Source organism: Alosa alosa, chromosome 6 (assembly GCF_017589495.1).
Source record: "Alosa alosa isolate M-15738 ecotype Scorff River chromosome 6, AALO_Geno_1.1, whole genome shotgun sequence".
Classification (NCBI taxonomy): Eukaryota; Metazoa; Chordata; class Actinopteri; order Clupeiformes; family Clupeidae; genus Alosa; species Alosa alosa.
In genome coordinates, this window is record NC_063194.1 from 27,844,139 (window position 1) to 27,861,201 (window position 17,063).

Consider the following 17,063-nt stretch of genomic DNA (forward strand, 5'->3'; position numbering starts at 1 on the left):
TCAAGATTTTTTCTGTGTAGCCATTCAACATGCACCATGGATGAACACATTGCATTCATTAGGCCTACATGAAAAATAGGATATAGTGTTCCCTGTGACCACTCTTGCACAGTATTTGCAAATAAAACATTACCTTCTCCATCAATAATAAAAACCGTTCAACAGAATACATGCTTTGACCACCTGTTCTTGTTAACCCGACTGTATCATAGCCTAGTGGTTCAGATTGACAGACAGAGTAGGCTAAGATACAAGGATACAAGGAAGTTTATTGTCACATGCATATAGTTACTGGAAGTAAGAAATGCAGTGAAATTATGTCTGGTGTCAGCCTATTTGTGCATTTATGGGGGGTAAAAAGTGCAGTAGAAGAGGGGTTTAGTAGATTAAGTGGCAAGGGCTACATAAAAAAAGGTGGGGGAGGATTGGGATGGGGGGGGCACCAACAAGGAGCACCCAAGAGTAACAGGGGCAAGGAAAAACTCCCTTACCAAGGAAGAAACCTTGGGCAGATCCACGGCTCAAGGGGCTAACCCAACTGCCAGGGGTCTTGGTGTGTGTGTTGGGGGGATGACAGGGGAGATGGGAGATGGCTCACATAGACCTCAGAGACACAGAAAGGTGCATCCTCATTTGCTTCACATGCTGCAGCTAGTGCAAGATAGTCTGTGAAAAAGATGCAACATTTGGGCATAATTTCTTTCTCTGAGAACACATGAGAAACATTTTCCAGGATAAATAAAAATGTAAAGGACATCCGTCTTTGTTATGCTATAGTGAAGGAAGTTTAATTAAACTGAAGTCTAAATTGATTGATAGGCTAGGCCTACTGTGACTTGTGTGGTAGTGATGCTGTTGTTTTTCTTTTTTTCCCTATTGATAGGCTACTGTCTAGATTTCATGTACGCCTGTGTTCAAAGCCAAATAAAAAATACCACAGATATACAAGTGACATTTTTGCTGCACCGCAATGGGCCAGAGAGGGTATATAGTAGCCTAGCAAATTCTCTGGAGCACATTTTGGATAGACTACCTGGCACCGCCTTTCTTTCCCGACCTGCCCAGCGGCCACTTCCGTTGACGTCTTTTAAATGTTGGGCGGTTGACGGGAAGAGCGATTTTCGATTGTTTTGGATATAACTTCTTATTCATTGCAACTGCACTAAAATATTCCCTTCGAGCTTCTAGCTTTTTAATTAGAGACATGGAACAGGCTAAATTTGAAATAGGCATGGCTGTCATGATTAGTCGCAGCGATGGTAAGTTTGTTGAAAGTGTAAGTTAAGTTAACGTTAGTAGTGCATCGTAGGTTCCAACTAGTTATGCTAGCAAACTTAGCTAACATTTGACTGATTTTGTCCTAACAAAGGCGTCGTTTAAGGTTACTGTAATTCGACCTGTGTTTTAAATTCTGTTTAACTCTTTAGCCTTTTCTGGTTACTAAACTGAAATGCAGGCCCCAATCCTGGTTCATTTTGTAACTTAACGTTACACCTCTAACTCACGTAAAGTTAGGCAAAGCTAACTTGTAGCTGGCTTCTCATCTAAGTTTTAACTTGGCCTGTTCTTCTGATGTTTAATGTGATCAGTTCAGTGGTCAAAGTAAAACCCTAAGGTATTAGGTAACCCTAATGCTATTTGTTTTTGAAAAGTCATTAATTAACTTAACTGAATGTCTCATAGTTTTGTACAAATTCTGACCGTTGTTTTCAGGGAGAACTCATGCTGCCACTGTGAAAAGTGTGGATGAGCTGAAAGCTGCCGTGAATGTTGAATGGCAGGAGGATGGAGCTTATAAGGGGAAAGAGGTGACTGTTCTGATCTGAATCTGTTTCAGTTCTTGTCACTTCAATGACTAAAGCTTTGTTATGGTTTTTACATGCTGCTGTCTGTATACTACAGTGACCAAATTTCTTTAGATGAAACATGACATTTCCTAAAAAACAAGAGACCCTAACTATTTGGGTGTCCATATAATTAATATATCAAATGATCTGTGTTCAAATAGCAGGGACACAACTGGTTTTCATGTATTTTGACCGGGGACAGGCAAAGATGGGGACTCGCTGTCCCATATAATTAATATATCAAATGATCTGTGTTCAAATAGCAGGGACACAACTGGTTTTCATGTATTTTGACTGGGGACAGGCAAAGATGGGGACTCGCTGTCCCCAGAAACAGGCAAAATCTGGTCACTCTACACTACACTGGCTTGTTGTCTGCCTACTTGTCAACATCGGAGGATCGCTGAGTAAAAAACAGTACATGCAAACAAACCTGACTGTGTTTGTTCAATTTCTTCTCATTTTAAAATCTGTTATAGATCGCTATTTCTGACCTCTGGGTCATCAACGCACACCTTTTCCAGCAGCCAGAGACTCCCAAACCGCCTGTCCAAGTGCCGGCTGAGCAGCCCCCAGCACAGAAGGTGACGAAACACACCTGAGCAAACACTCATTCTGTTATCTGCTCATTGTAACAGAACCTCAATTTAATCTCTCTTTCATTTATTTTCCTGTAGAAATATGAAGGGAGACTCAGGTCATCCAGAATGCTCCCACCATCAGACAGTATGTAATCATTGTAATGCCAGTGACATACAGTAATTTGTCATGTCATATTGTGATATACATCCCTCACATATTTGTGTGTGTGTTTGTCCTTTGAAGCTGCACCTCAAGCCGGTCCGTCTGAGGAGCCAGGTTTGCATGACGTGCACGTTTTCTTGGGATTGACTACAGTCTTGATTTGAATACAGTCCAGTATTGTAACACGCTGTACACTTTAAATAATGATTGGGTTTATGCTTAAGGTGCTTACCACGGCCACCCACACTAGTTGCTTCACTCCTTACTATGTGTTTTAATGGAGCACAAGGTGTGGACTTTTTTGTCAATTTTGGATTTGATCAAATGCGCTGCACAGTAGCTCTCTACAGATCAAAGCAAAATTATTATTAATTATTTTTGCCTCTGCTTTTCCTTGGCTGAAGTGCTTCACTAATCATGTTTTTGGCTCCCCCCTAGTAGTCACTTGGCTGTTGATTGAGGAAGAGGCTGTGAATGTGTCTCCTCTGGCTGGGTTTTTTAACTAGCTTTCCCCTGGCTTGTTTTTTGTTTGTTTGTTTGTTTGTTTCTAACCTCATCAGTGTCCAAGAGGTTCACATCCAATTTCTCGAGGGCTGCGTGTAGGCAGTCAACTGTGGTGGACCCCGCTGTCTCTAGTGACGGTGTGGCCCAGGACATGCCCCCATCCGCCATTCCTAGACCATCAGGTACGTGACACTGCCTGGGAACAAATTTATTTTTCCATTTACTCATCATAACTGAGTGGTCAGTGGGGCAGTTTGTAGTTAAGATGCTGTGGCTTAGGCTCAGCCAACACCCAGGGTGTGGTGTATGGTTGTTTGCTGAATATTTTTATGCTTACATCACGGTTCCCACGGATCGTATCTATTCCAGAGATGGAAAGTCACGGAATTTGATCATTTTTGGGGCAAAGTCATGGAATATCAGGGAATTTTGTTGTAGCAGTTTAAAATTGACTTGCCAAAATACATTAATACAAATATATTTCCACAGAGAATTGGTGTATATCTGGTTATTAGCTTTACTGGTTGCTTGAGTAGCCCAACTCTGTTTATTCAATGCCCATTTATTCATCTCTTGCTCTAAAAAAGTAAAAGACTCTTGAACGCTATGTGGCTGCTCTGAGATCATTGGTTGTTATATATTACTATTCAGTATATAGTAAGTCATGATTCTGTTTTTTTGTCAGGGAATTATCATGGAATTTTACAGTTGACTTGTGTTAACCCTGTTACATGGTCCTGTGAGAGAGGAAGGGGGAATGAAATGATGAGAAAAATAATACATTTTATTTTAAGAGTCTCGTAACACCCAAGGTCATTTCATGTATCCAAATTGAATAGAATATTAAAATGACAGATATCAGCTAATGCAGTCATAAGAAATCAAGACACAGTGAGGTTACTTTTAAAGTTTGTAATGGATTCACAATGCCTGATGTGACGGAAGAGAATTCCAGACGGAATGTCATATTTGGTATGTTAAGTAGACCTGCTGGGGAGGAATGCACTGAAGTTCACCAAGGTCAGTGAGATGGGAGCATGATTATGTAGGGCCATAATATGTGAGCGGCTGAATTTTATGACCAGGCACATCCTGTATTATGGTCAAGCCTTAAAGGTCAGAGGCTCTGTGCTGGAATTCAGCCCTAAGCAGGGTTGAAAGTGGTTGATTGTAAATAATTGCGGATAATTGTAAATCGCTTTGAAAATGTCTGATAACTGCAGACAGTTCCCTTACTTTAAGCCTTATGTTCTAGAAAAGCACTACCTGTAGTCTCAGTGAAAGGAGTCTGTTTGCTCTTTGCTGGAGATGGTTCTGATTTCCAAACTCTTGCCCCCAGCACTGCCTACCTATCCCAAAAGGACCAAGCCAAAGCACACTGCCCAGCTCCCACTGGTTGAGGCTATGTGCGAGAGTGAGGAATCAAGGTGTGCTCCTCCAAGCACGGCAGGTGAGGCAAAACAGCGATGATGGCGTAGTGGTTAAGGAGCTGGGCTAGCATGCAGTAGCCAGAAAAGTTGTGGGTTCAATTCCCGGCTTCCACTGTTGTGCTCCTGAGCAAGGCACTTAACCCCGAGTTGCTCCGGGCACAATGTAACAATGCCCTTGTAATACAATTGACTTATCGAAGTAGCTTTGGAAAATTCCAAAATGATTGCACTAGACTCAGGCTTTCCCTTGTGTGTTTTTTCTTACCCTCATTTTCAGTGTGTGACCGGAACTGCAGTCTGATATGTCTGCTAACAGTCCAAGCGCTCTCTGTCTTTGTCTCTTTTAGCCCGTCGAATGTCTGTATCACAGAATGGTAGTGCTGCTGGAAGCAAGCGGTTGTCAATTATGCCAAAAGCCTCTGATACCCAGACCAAGAAGGTCAAGGCAAGTAATCATCCCTCTTTGAATGACCTTTTGTGACCTTACACGTTTTTCAGAACTGTAGCACTAACTGGACCAAAAACGTGTGAAGCACCTCCTGAAAAGATGTGCTTGAATGTGCATGAAAGCTTTGGTTTTCATTTAATTTGATTTATTTTTGTTTGTTTTAGCCAGCAGAAGCGAGTCGGACTAACAAACCATTTCACCAGATGATTGAGGAATACAGAGAGACTGTGGAAAAAGTTCCCATGTCGCATTCTGGCCGTGTATGTTGCCTTGTAAAGTTCTGAAGTATTAGTTTATGATTTAAAAAAAAAAAAAAAAAAAAAATCAAGCAAACTTTCTTTCTTTTTTTTTGTCTTTGCTTGTGTTACAGGTGCAAAATCCCAGAATATGTGTGTGTGTTCGAAAGCGTCCACTAAGCAAGAAAGGTATGGACACCGTGGGAGCACAAAACAACGGGCGAAATACATTCTCATTAATTTTATTTTTATTTATTTATTTATTTATTTATTTTTAATTTTTTTTAGTTAAGTAAATGAAATCAATTTTCTTATGTAATGTAATTATTCAGAACGTGGTAGAAAGGAAGTTGATGTTGTGACTATTCCTGGGAATGGAACGCTGTTGTTTCACGAGCCCAAGCAGAAAGTGGATCTCACAAAGTATTTGGAGAACCAGGTCTTTCACTTTGATCACTCATTTGATGAAGAGGTCACCAATGAAACTGTTTACAGGTAATCCTACTTGATATTATTGCTCATGAATGTTATTTTTATGTTCATTATATATTTAATGGTAGCCAGTGTGTTGGCACGTTCGCACGTAAACCTCCCTCAGATTATGCCTGGACACGTGCTAGCACCCATGGGGTGTAGCCTTTCTGCTAGCATGCTCGCCTTTTAATCCGAGGTCCTGCAAGTATGTGGGATTGAGCCTGGGCAGGTGTAACTGGACAGCAAAAATGACAACAAAATACAGCTTTAATATTTATAGCTATTATTTCTTGCCTTTCTAATTCCCATTGCCAGGTACACAGCCAAACCTCTGGTGCATAGCATCTTTGAAGGTGGTATGGCAACTTGCTTTGCTTATGGCCAAACTGGCAGTGGGAAAACTCATGTAAGTGGCCCTTTTTTTTTCTTTCAACAATTGCAGTCTGTACATATCCCATTGACATTTGTGGAACGTGATTATTTGTCCTCATTATTTATATATTATATCTCCTGCTCACTTTTATAGACAATGGGAGGAGATTTTTCCGGAAAGAACCAAAACAGCTCAAAGGGCATCTATGCTTTGGCAGGTAAAGGAGTTTCTTGCATTTGCTCATCTGAACAAATTCAATTGAGTCAAAGTCTTACTGTCCCTTTTCCATCACAGCCCAAGATGTTTTCAGCCTCTTGAGGCAGTACCCAGATATAGACCCCTTTGTTTCGTTTTTTGAAATCTACAATGGCAAGGTAGGTTCTGGCCACTACTTATGATTTACAGTAGGCATTTGCATGTAATAGGCTAATTATTTGTACTGTGGTTTGTACTGTGGTTGCTTAATGGTTGTTGATTGACCCATCCTTCAGAGTGGCTGAGAGATTTCATTTTGTGAAGGTTATCCAGACTACAATCTTATCCAAGATTGAGTTTTTGAGATGGCAGAGCCAGGCTAATAAGTCTGTGTTCACACTGTCAGCCCAAATGAGATTTTTAGCATTTCCAGATTTCATATGAAACGAAACAACAAAAATTGCTTCTTCCCTTCAGCAATCAGACTCCTGAATACTACAAAATTAATCAGAACTATTTATTTATTTATTTATTTATTGTTTTGGTCTTCTCTCGTTTATGATGGATACTTTATTCATCCCAAGGGAAATTTTTAGTTATTGATCCACCTCCTTCTGTAACAGCAATTACCTGTCTATCTAATTTACTTAGTCTAAACAAAGCCTAAGTGTTCCACGACTACATTTGAATTAGTCTGGCTGTATTATCAAAGCCTTTGGTCTCTGAGAATTTACTCCTAGAGATCCGGAAATGTCAGCCTATTTACTGTTGTTGGTGCTACTCCTCCATCTATCCAACTCTGTGTAATACATTTGTCTCTGTCGCTGCTATGGTGCGATGTGTGTTGATGCAGTCCGTGGTTGCAGGCGTTTGACCTGCTGAATAAGAAGGCGATATGTATTGATGCAGTCCGTGGTTGCAGGCGTTTGACCTGCTGAATAAGAAGGCGATATGTATTGATGCAGTCCGTGGTTGCAGGCGTTTGACCTGCTGAATAAGAAGGCGATATGTATTGATGCAGTCCGTGGTTGCAGGCGTTTGACCTGCTGAATAAGAAGGCGATATGTATTGATGCAGTCCGTGGTTGCAGGTGTTTGACCTGCTGAATAAGAAGGCCCAGCTGCGCGTGCTGGAAGACGAGTGGCAGCAGGTTCAGGTGGTCGGCCTGCAGGAGATGAGCGTCACCTGCGTGGGAGACGTCATCAAGATGATCGAGAGGGGCAGTGCTTGCCGGTCAGTCAGGGGCTCTGTCAATAGTTGGGTTTCCATCCAACTTTTTTGATTAACGGTTGCAGGCGCTTTGACCTGCTGAATAAGAAGGCTTATATGTATTGATGCAGTCCGCGGGTTGCAGGCGCTTGACCTGCTGGAATAAGAAGGCGTATATGTATTGATGTCCCCGCGGTTGCAGGCGCTTTTGACCTGCTGAATAAGAAGGCGATATGTATTGATGCAGTCCGTGGCTGCGGGTGTTTGACCTTGCTGAATAAGAAGGGCCCCGCGCTGCTGCTGGAAGACGAAAAGGGCAGCAGGTTCAGGTGGTCGGTTCGCAGGAGCGGAGCCGCCACCTGCGGGGAGACGCCATGACAAGACTTGAAATTTGCATGGGGAGGTGGAGTGAATTACCTCCGCGATTTGGTTGATACAGTCCGTGGTTGCAGGCGTTTGCCTGCTGAATAAAAGTCGATGTGTGTTGATGCGATCCGTGGTTGCGATTTGACCTGCTGAATAAGAAGCGATATGTATTGATGCAGTCCGTGTGATCGAGAGGGGCAGTGCTTGCGGTCAGTCAGGGGCTCTGTCAATAGTTGGGTTTCCATCCAACTTTTTTGATTAACATTTTCAGCATGTAATTTTGACTGACAAGACTTGAAATTTGCATGAAGTGGACTGGCATGAATTACCTCACGATTTGGTTGATGGACCTTTTGATTCACAGAAATGTTTTTGCAAATGTTTCACAGACAATCGTATGCTTTGATCTTGCAGCTTTTCACATCTCCCTTCTAATCAGGATTACCCAATTTTAATTCTCATAACAAAGCAGATGGAAGCATGCACAGTCTCTCAATTACTCTACTAAACCCCTCTTCTACTGCACTTTTTACCCCCCCCCCCCCATTAATGCACAAATAGGCTGACACCAGACATAATTTCACTGCATTTCTTACTTCCAGTAACTATTTGCATGTGACAATAAACTTCCTTGTATCCTTGTAATTACTTTTTCACACTCTTTTTCAGTTTTCACTGGGGTTACTTAATTTCATAAGTGCTCACTCTCCTGCTAAATGATTGTTAATGTCCAGTGGCCATTCCTTGTAGCAGTCATGATTTGTCCTGAGCTGGAACCTTTAGGAAAGTGCGTTCGTTCAGTGCCCATGTTATTTCTGTGCAGCTGGCCAGTAAATGGAAAACAGTTTTTATGTGTAGCAGTGTTCTCACGCTGTGTTTGTGCGTGCAGGACGTCAGGCCAGACGTTTGCCAACGCCAACTCCTCGCGCTCCCACGCAGTGCTGCAGATTATCCTGCGGCGTAACCTGCAGCTACACGGCAAGTTCTCTCTGGTCGATCTAGCTGGGAACGAGCGGGGAATGGACGTCCGCAGCAACGACCGTCAGACTCTTGCAGAGACCGCCGAGATCAATCGTAGCCTGCTGGCCTTGAAGGTAAAACAAACGTCCGTCCATTTGTCTGTCTGTCTCTCTCTGGACGCGCTTGTAAAGGCTGTAAATATGCAATGCTGTCCATCAGGTCCACTGATGAAAGTCTGTTGAATGCCTTGATCAGTGAAAAGTAACTGCAGTGTTGTATGAAAGATGTACTGGAGCTTAAAGCTTCTGGAAGTCAAGGTTTTGCCTTCACTTTGAACAGTGTCTTCTAATTGAGTTGCGTGGATACTCGCTATTCAATTTAATGAAGACCTACTGTATGAAATGCACCATTTGGCCTTCAGTGTACAATTTATTGAAATGCTACTGGTATGGAATACAAACTTGTCCTTCTGTCTTTTATTCTAGCAAAGCATGCTTTCCAACATGAGCACAAATGGCAGCCTCAACTATGTGACATTTCTGTGCTCTCTTGTGTGTATGACTCCCTCTTTTGCATAATGTCAAATATGGATGCAGACCACACTGCGGCTTTGCTGCACCTGAACTGTGGGGAAAATGTTTTCTTTACTTTGGGCCCTGCATCACCCAGTCAGAACGCTCACCACATACAACCCACTTACTGCCTCTCAGACACAGAGGTCCAATTAGTTTCATTACTGACAAAGATGAAATACATAAATGTACCCAAGGCTTCGCAATTTACTTGTCTGGAAAGAAACATTGGTCTCTTTCTAGCTTGCACATTAGGTCAGTAATTGAGGCCAAAGATGCCTCTGCTGCATTATCTAGTGTGAGTAAGACATCTGTACCTAATGCCTGTGATGTCAGACAAGTCCCGTCAATGTGTGCTTATGACCTTAACTAGAAATCTTTCAACACCTCTTTACTGTGTCCGTAAGTTACCTAACACTAATGATTATGTTCCCATAATTTGGCAGGAATGTATTCGGTCCCTGGGACACAATAGTGACCACATCCCATTCAGGATGAGCAAGCTAACTCAAGTTCTTCGTGACTCCTTTATCGGCGAGAACTCCAGGACATGCATGGTACGGTAATCATAGCATAGATTGTTCAGTTTATTCTGGATTCATGTTGTCCTTCAAGTATTTACAAAATCTTTGTTCTTCAGATCGCAATGATCTCACCTGGTATGGGCTCTTGTGATTACACCCTCAACACGCTTCGCTATGCTAACAGGTAGGCTCCTTCCATCAAGTCCACATCTTGAGCCTTTTCCACTTGTCCTACTGTTGTCATTCCTTAGTCCTTTTAAAGAATGAAAATGGTTCAGTTTAAATGTCTACCAGACACATAGACACCAAAACAAAGACATGGGCAAAGTATATCAACTGGGTGATGGGAATAGATGGATATACTTTATTGATCCCTAGGGGAAATTCAAGTGAATGACTTTAGAGCGATAAAATAGTAATGTTGGAAATGATTTAACTGAAATATAAATGGTTTATTGTACAGAGTGAAGGAGCTGAATGGGACATCTAAGGCTGTGCAGGACGCAGCCAACAAGGGAGAGATGTCGGCCAGCTGCAGCTCCTCAGATGTGAGTATCATTTTAACGGTTGTTTTAACTGTTAATCCAATGTTAATAATTACTTTGCTAGAACATGCGGATAACGGGGCTTTGCTTTTTTTGTTGTTGTTGTTGAAGGACTCCATCGTTCCCCTGTATGACGTCATGTCCCAGGTGGCGGAGATGGAGGAGAAGTTACGAGAGGAGATCTTGGTATAGACCCTTTCATCAATAAAAACAAAAACAATGCTTGAACGTTCTATTTGGGCCCCAATCTACTTCCTCTACATTAAGATAACATATGGAATGTTAAAAAGGAAGTCTTGTGGGGCCAACTATGATGCTGATAATGGAACTCTCTTGAAAGGGTCCATATCTGATTTCTACCCATCATTGAAATATGATTTGAACTACCATTGATGTGGTTAAAGGAATGTTCTAGAGTAAAAACAACCTAGGATCTATTTTCAGAAGCTAACGGGTTCAAACTGTTGTTTGAGAGCGTAATTGTGTTAATTGGTGGAGTTTTGAGCAAGACCGTTGTTTGCCGTAACGCCAAATTGGCTTACAGTGAAACCGCACGGGGCATACACTCATATCAAAAACAAACTATTTTACACCACTGACAATGTTCAGAATAGAATGACACTTCTGTGGTGATGTCTACAGACAAATCGAAGTATTGTAAATGTTTTGAAAGGTTATAAGGCTACCTTAGCTGTCTTCCTCTCGCGGCCACCTTGAAGGAAAGGCCACGAGAATAGTAGTAGCGAACTCCCCTCTCGCATTCATTGACTGTGGTTTGCGCTGCAACCGCTAATCTGCTTAAGCCTTCCTTTAAATAAAATAGACCCTAGGTTGTTTTTGCTCCGAAACATTAATTTAAGCTGATATCTGTATTGTTTCTATGGTGTATAGAAATTGTTCCCTTCTATTGTCACACTCAAATTCTTTCTCTTTTTTTCTCACTGTTTCAGGCTGGCAGAGATTTCTATGCATCCATGGTCTCTCCATCATTCGATGCTTTGGCTAGTCTACCAGAAATCAAAGACTTTTTCCAGAGATCACTAGGTTTGTAGTTTTTTTGTTACACCTTGAAGTCGTGTAGAAGTGGGTCTGATTCTCACTGGTGGTCATTTTAATTGCCCTCTAATGAGTTTGAACTCTATCCTGTCTACAGATGCTGTCAAGGCTTTGGAAGAAGCGATTAAGGCGGAAGAAGAGCTGACCTCTTTTACAACCTGAGCTTGTTTTAGCAATGTAAATGTTGTTAAATAAGATTTGTTTTAAAAAAAACCACCCCATTAATAAATTCCCTTTTTAATGTTTTATCATGCTACACCCACTCACAATAGCTATTTGTGAGGTCTGTTCTTGGTGATCATTTGTTCCAAGATTTTGCACATTTTTGGGCCCTTTAACCTATTTTGTACATGAAGTATGTTAATTTCGCACTACATGTAACAATGATATTTTTAGTCTGATACTGTACTTGTGTATACCACAATATCCTATGTCAAAGACATTGGTGGTGGGGTAGTTGTCACTCAAGATCTATGTAATACTTTACTGGCAAACACTATGCAGTTGTGACTTCCTTGTTGCTTTCCTCCTTGTGTTTGTGCGTTTTGTTTTTGTGTTTTTTCCTCGATCATTTATTAACTACTGTGTATAATAAACATATCCTCCCCCTCTTTGATTGAAAAACTGATATTTTTTTTAAGTATATTATCTATAATGTGTATGGCAGGTAAACAAAGTAAACATCCACCTATTTCTAATTCTTGACTCGCCCCCTCTGGTCATGTGGTTGTTACCATGGATACGTGTATGTCAACGGAAGTGGGGCTAAAGTTGCATGTTGTACACTGACCATTTCTTTATGTGGCTCTAGTAAATTGGGTTTCTTCTCGATAATATTCGTTTGGAGATTAAATCCTTACATTGAGAGAGATCCTGCTAACTATCGATACGTTTTTGTTGTTCAAACCCAGTTGCGGAAAGAAATGGAGGAGTCGGAATTCGTGATCAATTTCTCGGCCCTAGAAAAAGAGTTAGAGTCTGCTGTGGAAGCTGACAAGAAATATCGTCGCGAAAATGATGCAAAGTTCAGGGCTTTGCATCAGAAAGTTGCCACCTATGAGGAATTTAGGTAAAATCGGATAAATGAGTTGAATAACGTCAGTGGGCTTAGCCATAGATTATTTTTTAAATAATTGAGTCGTTTTGAATTGTGCTTGTCAAAAATCGGTCACATTTTGAAGGTAGGCTAACTAAAATCTTGTGTCTTCAGAGATATTGTATTAGCATCTCACCTGAAACCCTTGGACAGGAAGGACAAAGCCGGTGCTCCACGGAAGCAGCCCTGGAACGCGGTAGCCTCTACGAAGAGCTGTCGCGACCCCCAGACTTTTGAAGGGATCCAGGTTGGTCTGAAACGATCATAAAACCATTGTCATACCCCCCACACACACACACACTGTCAGGCTATAGCTTTTGTGTTTCTTTTCTTTTTCACTGGATTGAGCTAAATCCTTTAACAAAAAATACCTCCAACATTATTGTGTGGCATCTGTCTATAGTTAAGATCTGTTAAGCTAGGCTACTGATATGCAGTGGCTGTAGCCAAAGATCCTTGATTCCGCTTTAACCCTCTCTGCTGTAGCTTTATTGATCCCCTGGGGATCAATAAAGTATCTATCTATCTAGCTCGCTCTGGAAATGATCAGGTGTAGTGGGCAAGTTTAGGAGTAGTCTCAGTTAGATAGTAGAACAGAAATGTTGTTCTACATTTACAGAGTGACAGAAATGGCCCAGCATTTATGGCAACACACTGAGTAACAGTCTTCTGTTCACCTACAGCCCCAGCCGTCTGACTTCCAGCCCAGGACAGCGTCGGAGTTCAGCCGGGACTGGCGGAGGCTGGGCAGCGGTGTTGGCGAGAAGTACAGTCTGCTCGTCTCCCTGGGAGGGGAGGTCCTGAGGGGCATCTTCAGCGCAGAGGTGGGCTTTGGCCTGCTGGGGGAGCTGCTGCTCGTTCTGTCTCGGGGCTTCCAGCCTGCGGAGTGGCCAGTGGTGGTGGGGGTGCTGGACGGCCTGTTGAGGACGCCACGATTCGGCCTCAACGTGTCCTTGCTGAGCAAGGGAGAGAAGGGGGCCTGTGAGGAGCTGTTCCGGAAAATTCAGAAGGCAGTGGACAGCAAAGCGCAGTTTGATGTCAGTCAGAGGGCTGAAATACCACCCAGCGATACTACAGCAGTCAGCGATGCTACAGCAGTCAGTGAGGACAGCGGGTGTGGAGATCAGGGTGTGGAAACAGTAGAAAATGACAATCCTCATGAACAATTGAAACATTTAATGCAAATCTATGGTGTTCCTAGCAGTGGTCCATAGACAGGTTGGGAATATGAGGGGGTAGGCCACCCATGGATGGATTTACATACACTGGTGATGACATGAGCCATTATGGAGAAACTAAGAGCTAAAGTGGTCAGAGGGCTTATTCATATCAGTCTTACCTTAGATTTTTTGTGTGGTTGTGTTCTCAGTTACTTTCTCATGAACTGAAACAGTGTAGTGGTTTGGAAAATTAAATACTTTTTCATGAATATTTTAGACTTTTTGTTTCTTGACACAGGCTATCATAAATAAACCAACAAGCAAAACAGAAAATAATGGTAACTTGCTGTACCTGCTGTCTGAAATATAAGTCATTTTTCAGCACATCTACAGCAAAAGTAGGCTACATCATGTCCATTATGATTATGGATTTGGCAGACGCTTTTGTCCAAAGCGTCACACAACAGGGAACAGATTAGAATGTTGGTCAAATAAAATTAGGAGAATAGTAATAATAAACAACAATATCCATTAATAGCCTAATAAAATAAGCAATGAAAATGAGGGGAAAAGCAATAATAAAACAATAATGTCCATTCAATCAATAATATAAAAACAATGACATGGTAAGACTACATTAAGGAGAATATCAATAATAAACAATAATGTCAGATTAATCAACAACCTAATGAAAATAAAACAATATTATACAAACCATAACACATAAGCGCTTAAACAACTAAGTACATGTTGAACAGGAATGTCTTTAGACCCCTCTTAAACGACCCAACACTACCACAAGAACGGAGAGCACTGGGCAACTCATTCCACCAACATGGAACCACTGAGGAATAGAGTCTTGAATTAGACATAGTTTTTATGATTGGTCAGCATTAACAGACGCTCATCAGAAGACCGCAGTGGGCGGTTGGGGATGTAAGGCTTGATAATTGAATTAAAATTACTAGGAGCAGATCCAGTCAGTGTCCTATAGGCCAAAGTGAGAGATTTAAATTTAATTCTGGCTACTAGGGAGCCAATGGAGAGTAACTAGGAGAGGAGTTACGATGTGTCCTCTTTGGCTGATTGAAGACCAGGCGTGCTCCAGCATTCTGAATCAGCTGTAATGATCTTATTACACAAGCGGGTAAGCCAGCTAATAGTGAATTACAATAGTCCAGCTTAGAGATGACCATGGTCTGAAGTTGAAGAAGTTGTCTGGAATCTTGTGTCAGATAAGGTCTGATCTTCCTAATGTTGTAAAGCATAAACTGACATGATTTTGTAATAGAAGCTATGTTCAAAAGTTAAGTCGGTCATCAATTACAATGCCCAAGTTACGTGCCGATCTAGTTGGGGTCAGTGAAGTTGAGTCAAGATTAACTTTCATGTGTGCAGATAAAATTGATCCCATATATCACTGACTGGGTTATCAGTGAAATTGATTTCAGGAAGTGGCCGATTGAAGTGGGTGTTTCATTTGTCTTGTAAGAGAGTGGATGTAGTAGGTGGAATAGGTTGTAAGAAAATAATGTTTGCTGGCTGCATGGTCCTCAGAGCTAGATTTGATACGTCCAGGCCAGACTGTATAAAAAAAAAAATCAGCACTGACCTCAAAATAGTTCTTTGAGATTGGTGAAAAATAATCATTGTTCCAGGCATGTTGCTCAATAAAGGCACTGAGGTCTGCTAAGTGATTACCATGACAACCTTTGAGTGGCTGTTTGAGCATTCTAGATTTTTTTACAGTCTATGATTCTAGAGTTCTCTTGTTATTTTAGTCCTTGATGATTTCCGGTAACCTCAAATGACCTTTCTCTCACAGCTCCTCGTTGCCCTCTCGGCACTGTCTACACTGGTTGCTTATGAGGCCCCTGAGGATAAGGAGGACATCTTTGCCAGCCAAGCTTGTCCAGCATTTCTTGTCTTTGAAAATGCAGCCTACCTGTCTGACATGACCATTGAGTTGCCCTGCCACTGCAAGCCTGAGGAGGCTCACAACGTAGTGTGGTTCTACCAGAAACAACTGGGCTCCACCGACATCCGGGCACTGACCGATTTTCAGGGCACATCTGTGGTCGACTCGTCACGTGTGGGGCGGGGTTCTGAGCTCCGGAGCCGGTTTTCCATCCGACTTTTCAGCCTGCTCATCTTCCGGGCGCAGGAGCCGGACTCGGGCCACTACCTCTGTGGAACAGCTTCTGGAGACTTCTTCTACGGATATGATGTGGACGTCCAGGAGGTAAAGAAGGTCTCCTTTCCGTGGAGCAAGAAGCGCAGGGTGGCAACGGTCAAATCTGGGGACAGTATACTCTTCCAAGCCTTCACCAGTTTCTGGTCGTGGTCAGTGTGCGACCGCTGTGACGTTCCAGGGGAGCAGACGCGTGTAGGCCTCTGTTACGTCCAGAGCGACTACCTGGAGGTACGCTACCGCCACGAGACGGACAAGGTCACGTCCTGTGGGTCCTCAGCAGTGCCCCAGGCTCTGAGCCTGGACAGAGACAAATATGCAGCTGAGCTGGGGGTGAAGAGCTGCCACGCCCCCTGCCCGCCAAAACCACCCTCCTCTCTGGAGCACCAAACCCTGCTGGAATTCCTCGGCTACAGTGAGCGACCATCATTGTCAGACACTGTTCCCATTTACTATCACAACCACCCAGCAGACTCCCAGCTCATCCTGTCCTGCCCAGGGGCCAGGCCTGAGCACGCAGTAGCCTGGGACAGAGACTCCACACCTCTCTACCGCTCTCAGTGTATGGAAGGCCTGAACCAGACCTCACGCATCTTCATCGACACAGGCCACCACCTACACTTTCAGCCTGTGCAGCTGGAGGATAAGGGCTCCTACTACTGCTGGCTTCAGGGAAAGCGTGCCGCTGAGATCAGGCTGGGGGTGTACCAGCGCCTGGCCCGTCAGCGCCTCCTGACAGACCCAGAGTCCCTGTACGCTCTCAAGATCATCTTCACGTGCTATGCGGTGCTCACAGCGGTGTTTCTCTTCATAGTTTTAGGGCAGTTTTTTTGGAGCACAGCAAAAGTCAAGAGGATGGCTTTAGTCTAGCTTTGGTTGTTTTTTATTTGACTATACACAGATAAATATTTTCTTTATTTGTTGATGAGGCTGAGAATTTGTGGTGTTTTGTTTAAAGTTTTTTTTTTATTATTTATTAAAAGTATAATGAAACCTACTTGTTTTGGTTCCCTTACTTAAGTTTCTCTCTATATTAGTTTGCAGCCACCATTACCAAATACATTGTGTAATCATTAATTAGCATTGATTGTCAATGAAAAGAACCCAGTGAAAGAGACAGAAAGAAGATAATC

At 42.6% G+C, this 17,063-nt stretch overlaps 3 protein-coding genes across 5 annotated transcripts; all 3 read left to right on the forward strand.

Annotated features, from left to right (window-relative positions):
- Positions 1 to 1,038: 1,038 nt before the first annotated feature.
- Positions 1,039 to 12,094, forward strand: kif2c (kinesin family member 2C). 2 transcript variants are annotated; one of them, XM_048246899.1, is made up of 22 exons: positions 1,039 to 1,259; positions 1,714 to 1,808; positions 2,327 to 2,431; positions 2,525 to 2,573; positions 2,673 to 2,705; positions 3,152 to 3,277; positions 4,435 to 4,545; positions 4,873 to 4,970; positions 5,138 to 5,233; positions 5,344 to 5,398; positions 5,542 to 5,704; positions 5,999 to 6,089; positions 6,210 to 6,273; positions 6,351 to 6,430; positions 7,342 to 7,484; positions 8,716 to 8,920; positions 9,805 to 9,915; positions 9,999 to 10,066; positions 10,346 to 10,430; positions 10,539 to 10,613; positions 11,378 to 11,471; positions 11,581 to 12,094. In XM_048246899.1, the coding sequence occupies exons 1-22, from the start codon at positions 1,205 to 1,207 to the stop codon at positions 11,643 to 11,645; spliced, it is 2,067 nt and encodes a 688-aa protein (XP_048102856.1). In that variant the 5' UTR covers positions 1,039 to 1,204; the 3' UTR covers positions 11,646 to 12,094. The 2 variants fall into 2 exon arrangements, with proteins under 2 accessions (XP_048102856.1, XP_048102857.1); XM_048246900.1 differs by lacking the exon at positions 2,673 to 2,705.
- A 114-nt stretch (positions 12,095 to 12,208) lies between these two features.
- ccdc103 (coiled-coil domain containing 103) lies at positions 12,209 to 14,008 on the forward strand. 2 transcript variants are annotated; one of them, XM_048246902.1, is made up of 3 exons: positions 12,209 to 12,552; positions 12,694 to 12,826; positions 13,263 to 14,008. In XM_048246902.1, exons 1-3 carry the CDS (start codon positions 12,407 to 12,409, stop codon positions 13,791 to 13,793), a joined length of 810 nt encoding a protein of 269 aa, XP_048102859.1. In that variant the 5' UTR covers positions 12,209 to 12,406; the 3' UTR covers positions 13,794 to 14,008. The 2 variants fall into 2 exon arrangements, with proteins under 2 accessions (XP_048102859.1, XP_048102861.1); XM_048246904.1 differs by having other exon boundaries at positions 12,733 to 12,826.
- Positions 14,009 to 15,537: 1,529 nt separating this feature from the next.
- LOC125296811 (Ig-like V-type domain-containing protein FAM187A) lies at positions 15,538 to 16,867 on the forward strand. Its single transcript, XM_048246901.1, has one exon. It carries the CDS (start codon positions 15,547 to 15,549, stop codon positions 16,798 to 16,800), a length of 1,254 nt encoding a protein of 417 aa, XP_048102858.1. The 5' UTR covers positions 15,538 to 15,546; the 3' UTR covers positions 16,801 to 16,867.
- Positions 16,868 to 17,063: the final 196 nt, after the last annotated feature.

Bases quoted from the DNA above. Each gene is read 5' to 3' on its own strand.
- LOC125296811 (XM_048246901.1), top strand. From the start codon at position 15,547: ATGACCTTTCTCTCACAGCTCCTCGTTGCCCTCTCGGCACTGTCTACA.
- ccdc103 (XM_048246902.1), top strand. From the start codon at position 12,407: ATGGAGGAGTCGGAATTCGTGATCAATTTCTCGGCCCTAGAAAAAGAG. The intron at 12,553-12,693 runs GTAAAATCGGAT...TTGTGTCTTCAG, and splicing joins GCCACCTATGAGGAATTTAG to AGATATTGTATTAGCATCTC. The intron at 12,827-13,262 runs GTTGGTCTGAAA...GTTCACCTACAG, and splicing joins AGACTTTTGAAGGGATCCAG to CCCCAGCCGTCTGACTTCCA.
- kif2c (XM_048246899.1), top strand. From the start codon at position 1,205: ATGGAACAGGCTAAATTTGAAATAGGCATGGCTGTCATGATTAGTCGC. The intron at 3,278-4,434 runs GTACGTGACACT...TCTTGCCCCCAG, and splicing joins CGCCATTCCTAGACCATCAG to CACTGCCTACCTATCCCAAA. The intron at 6,090-6,209 runs GTAAGTGGCCCT...TCACTTTTATAG, and splicing joins CTGGCAGTGGGAAAACTCAT to ACAATGGGAGGAGATTTTTC.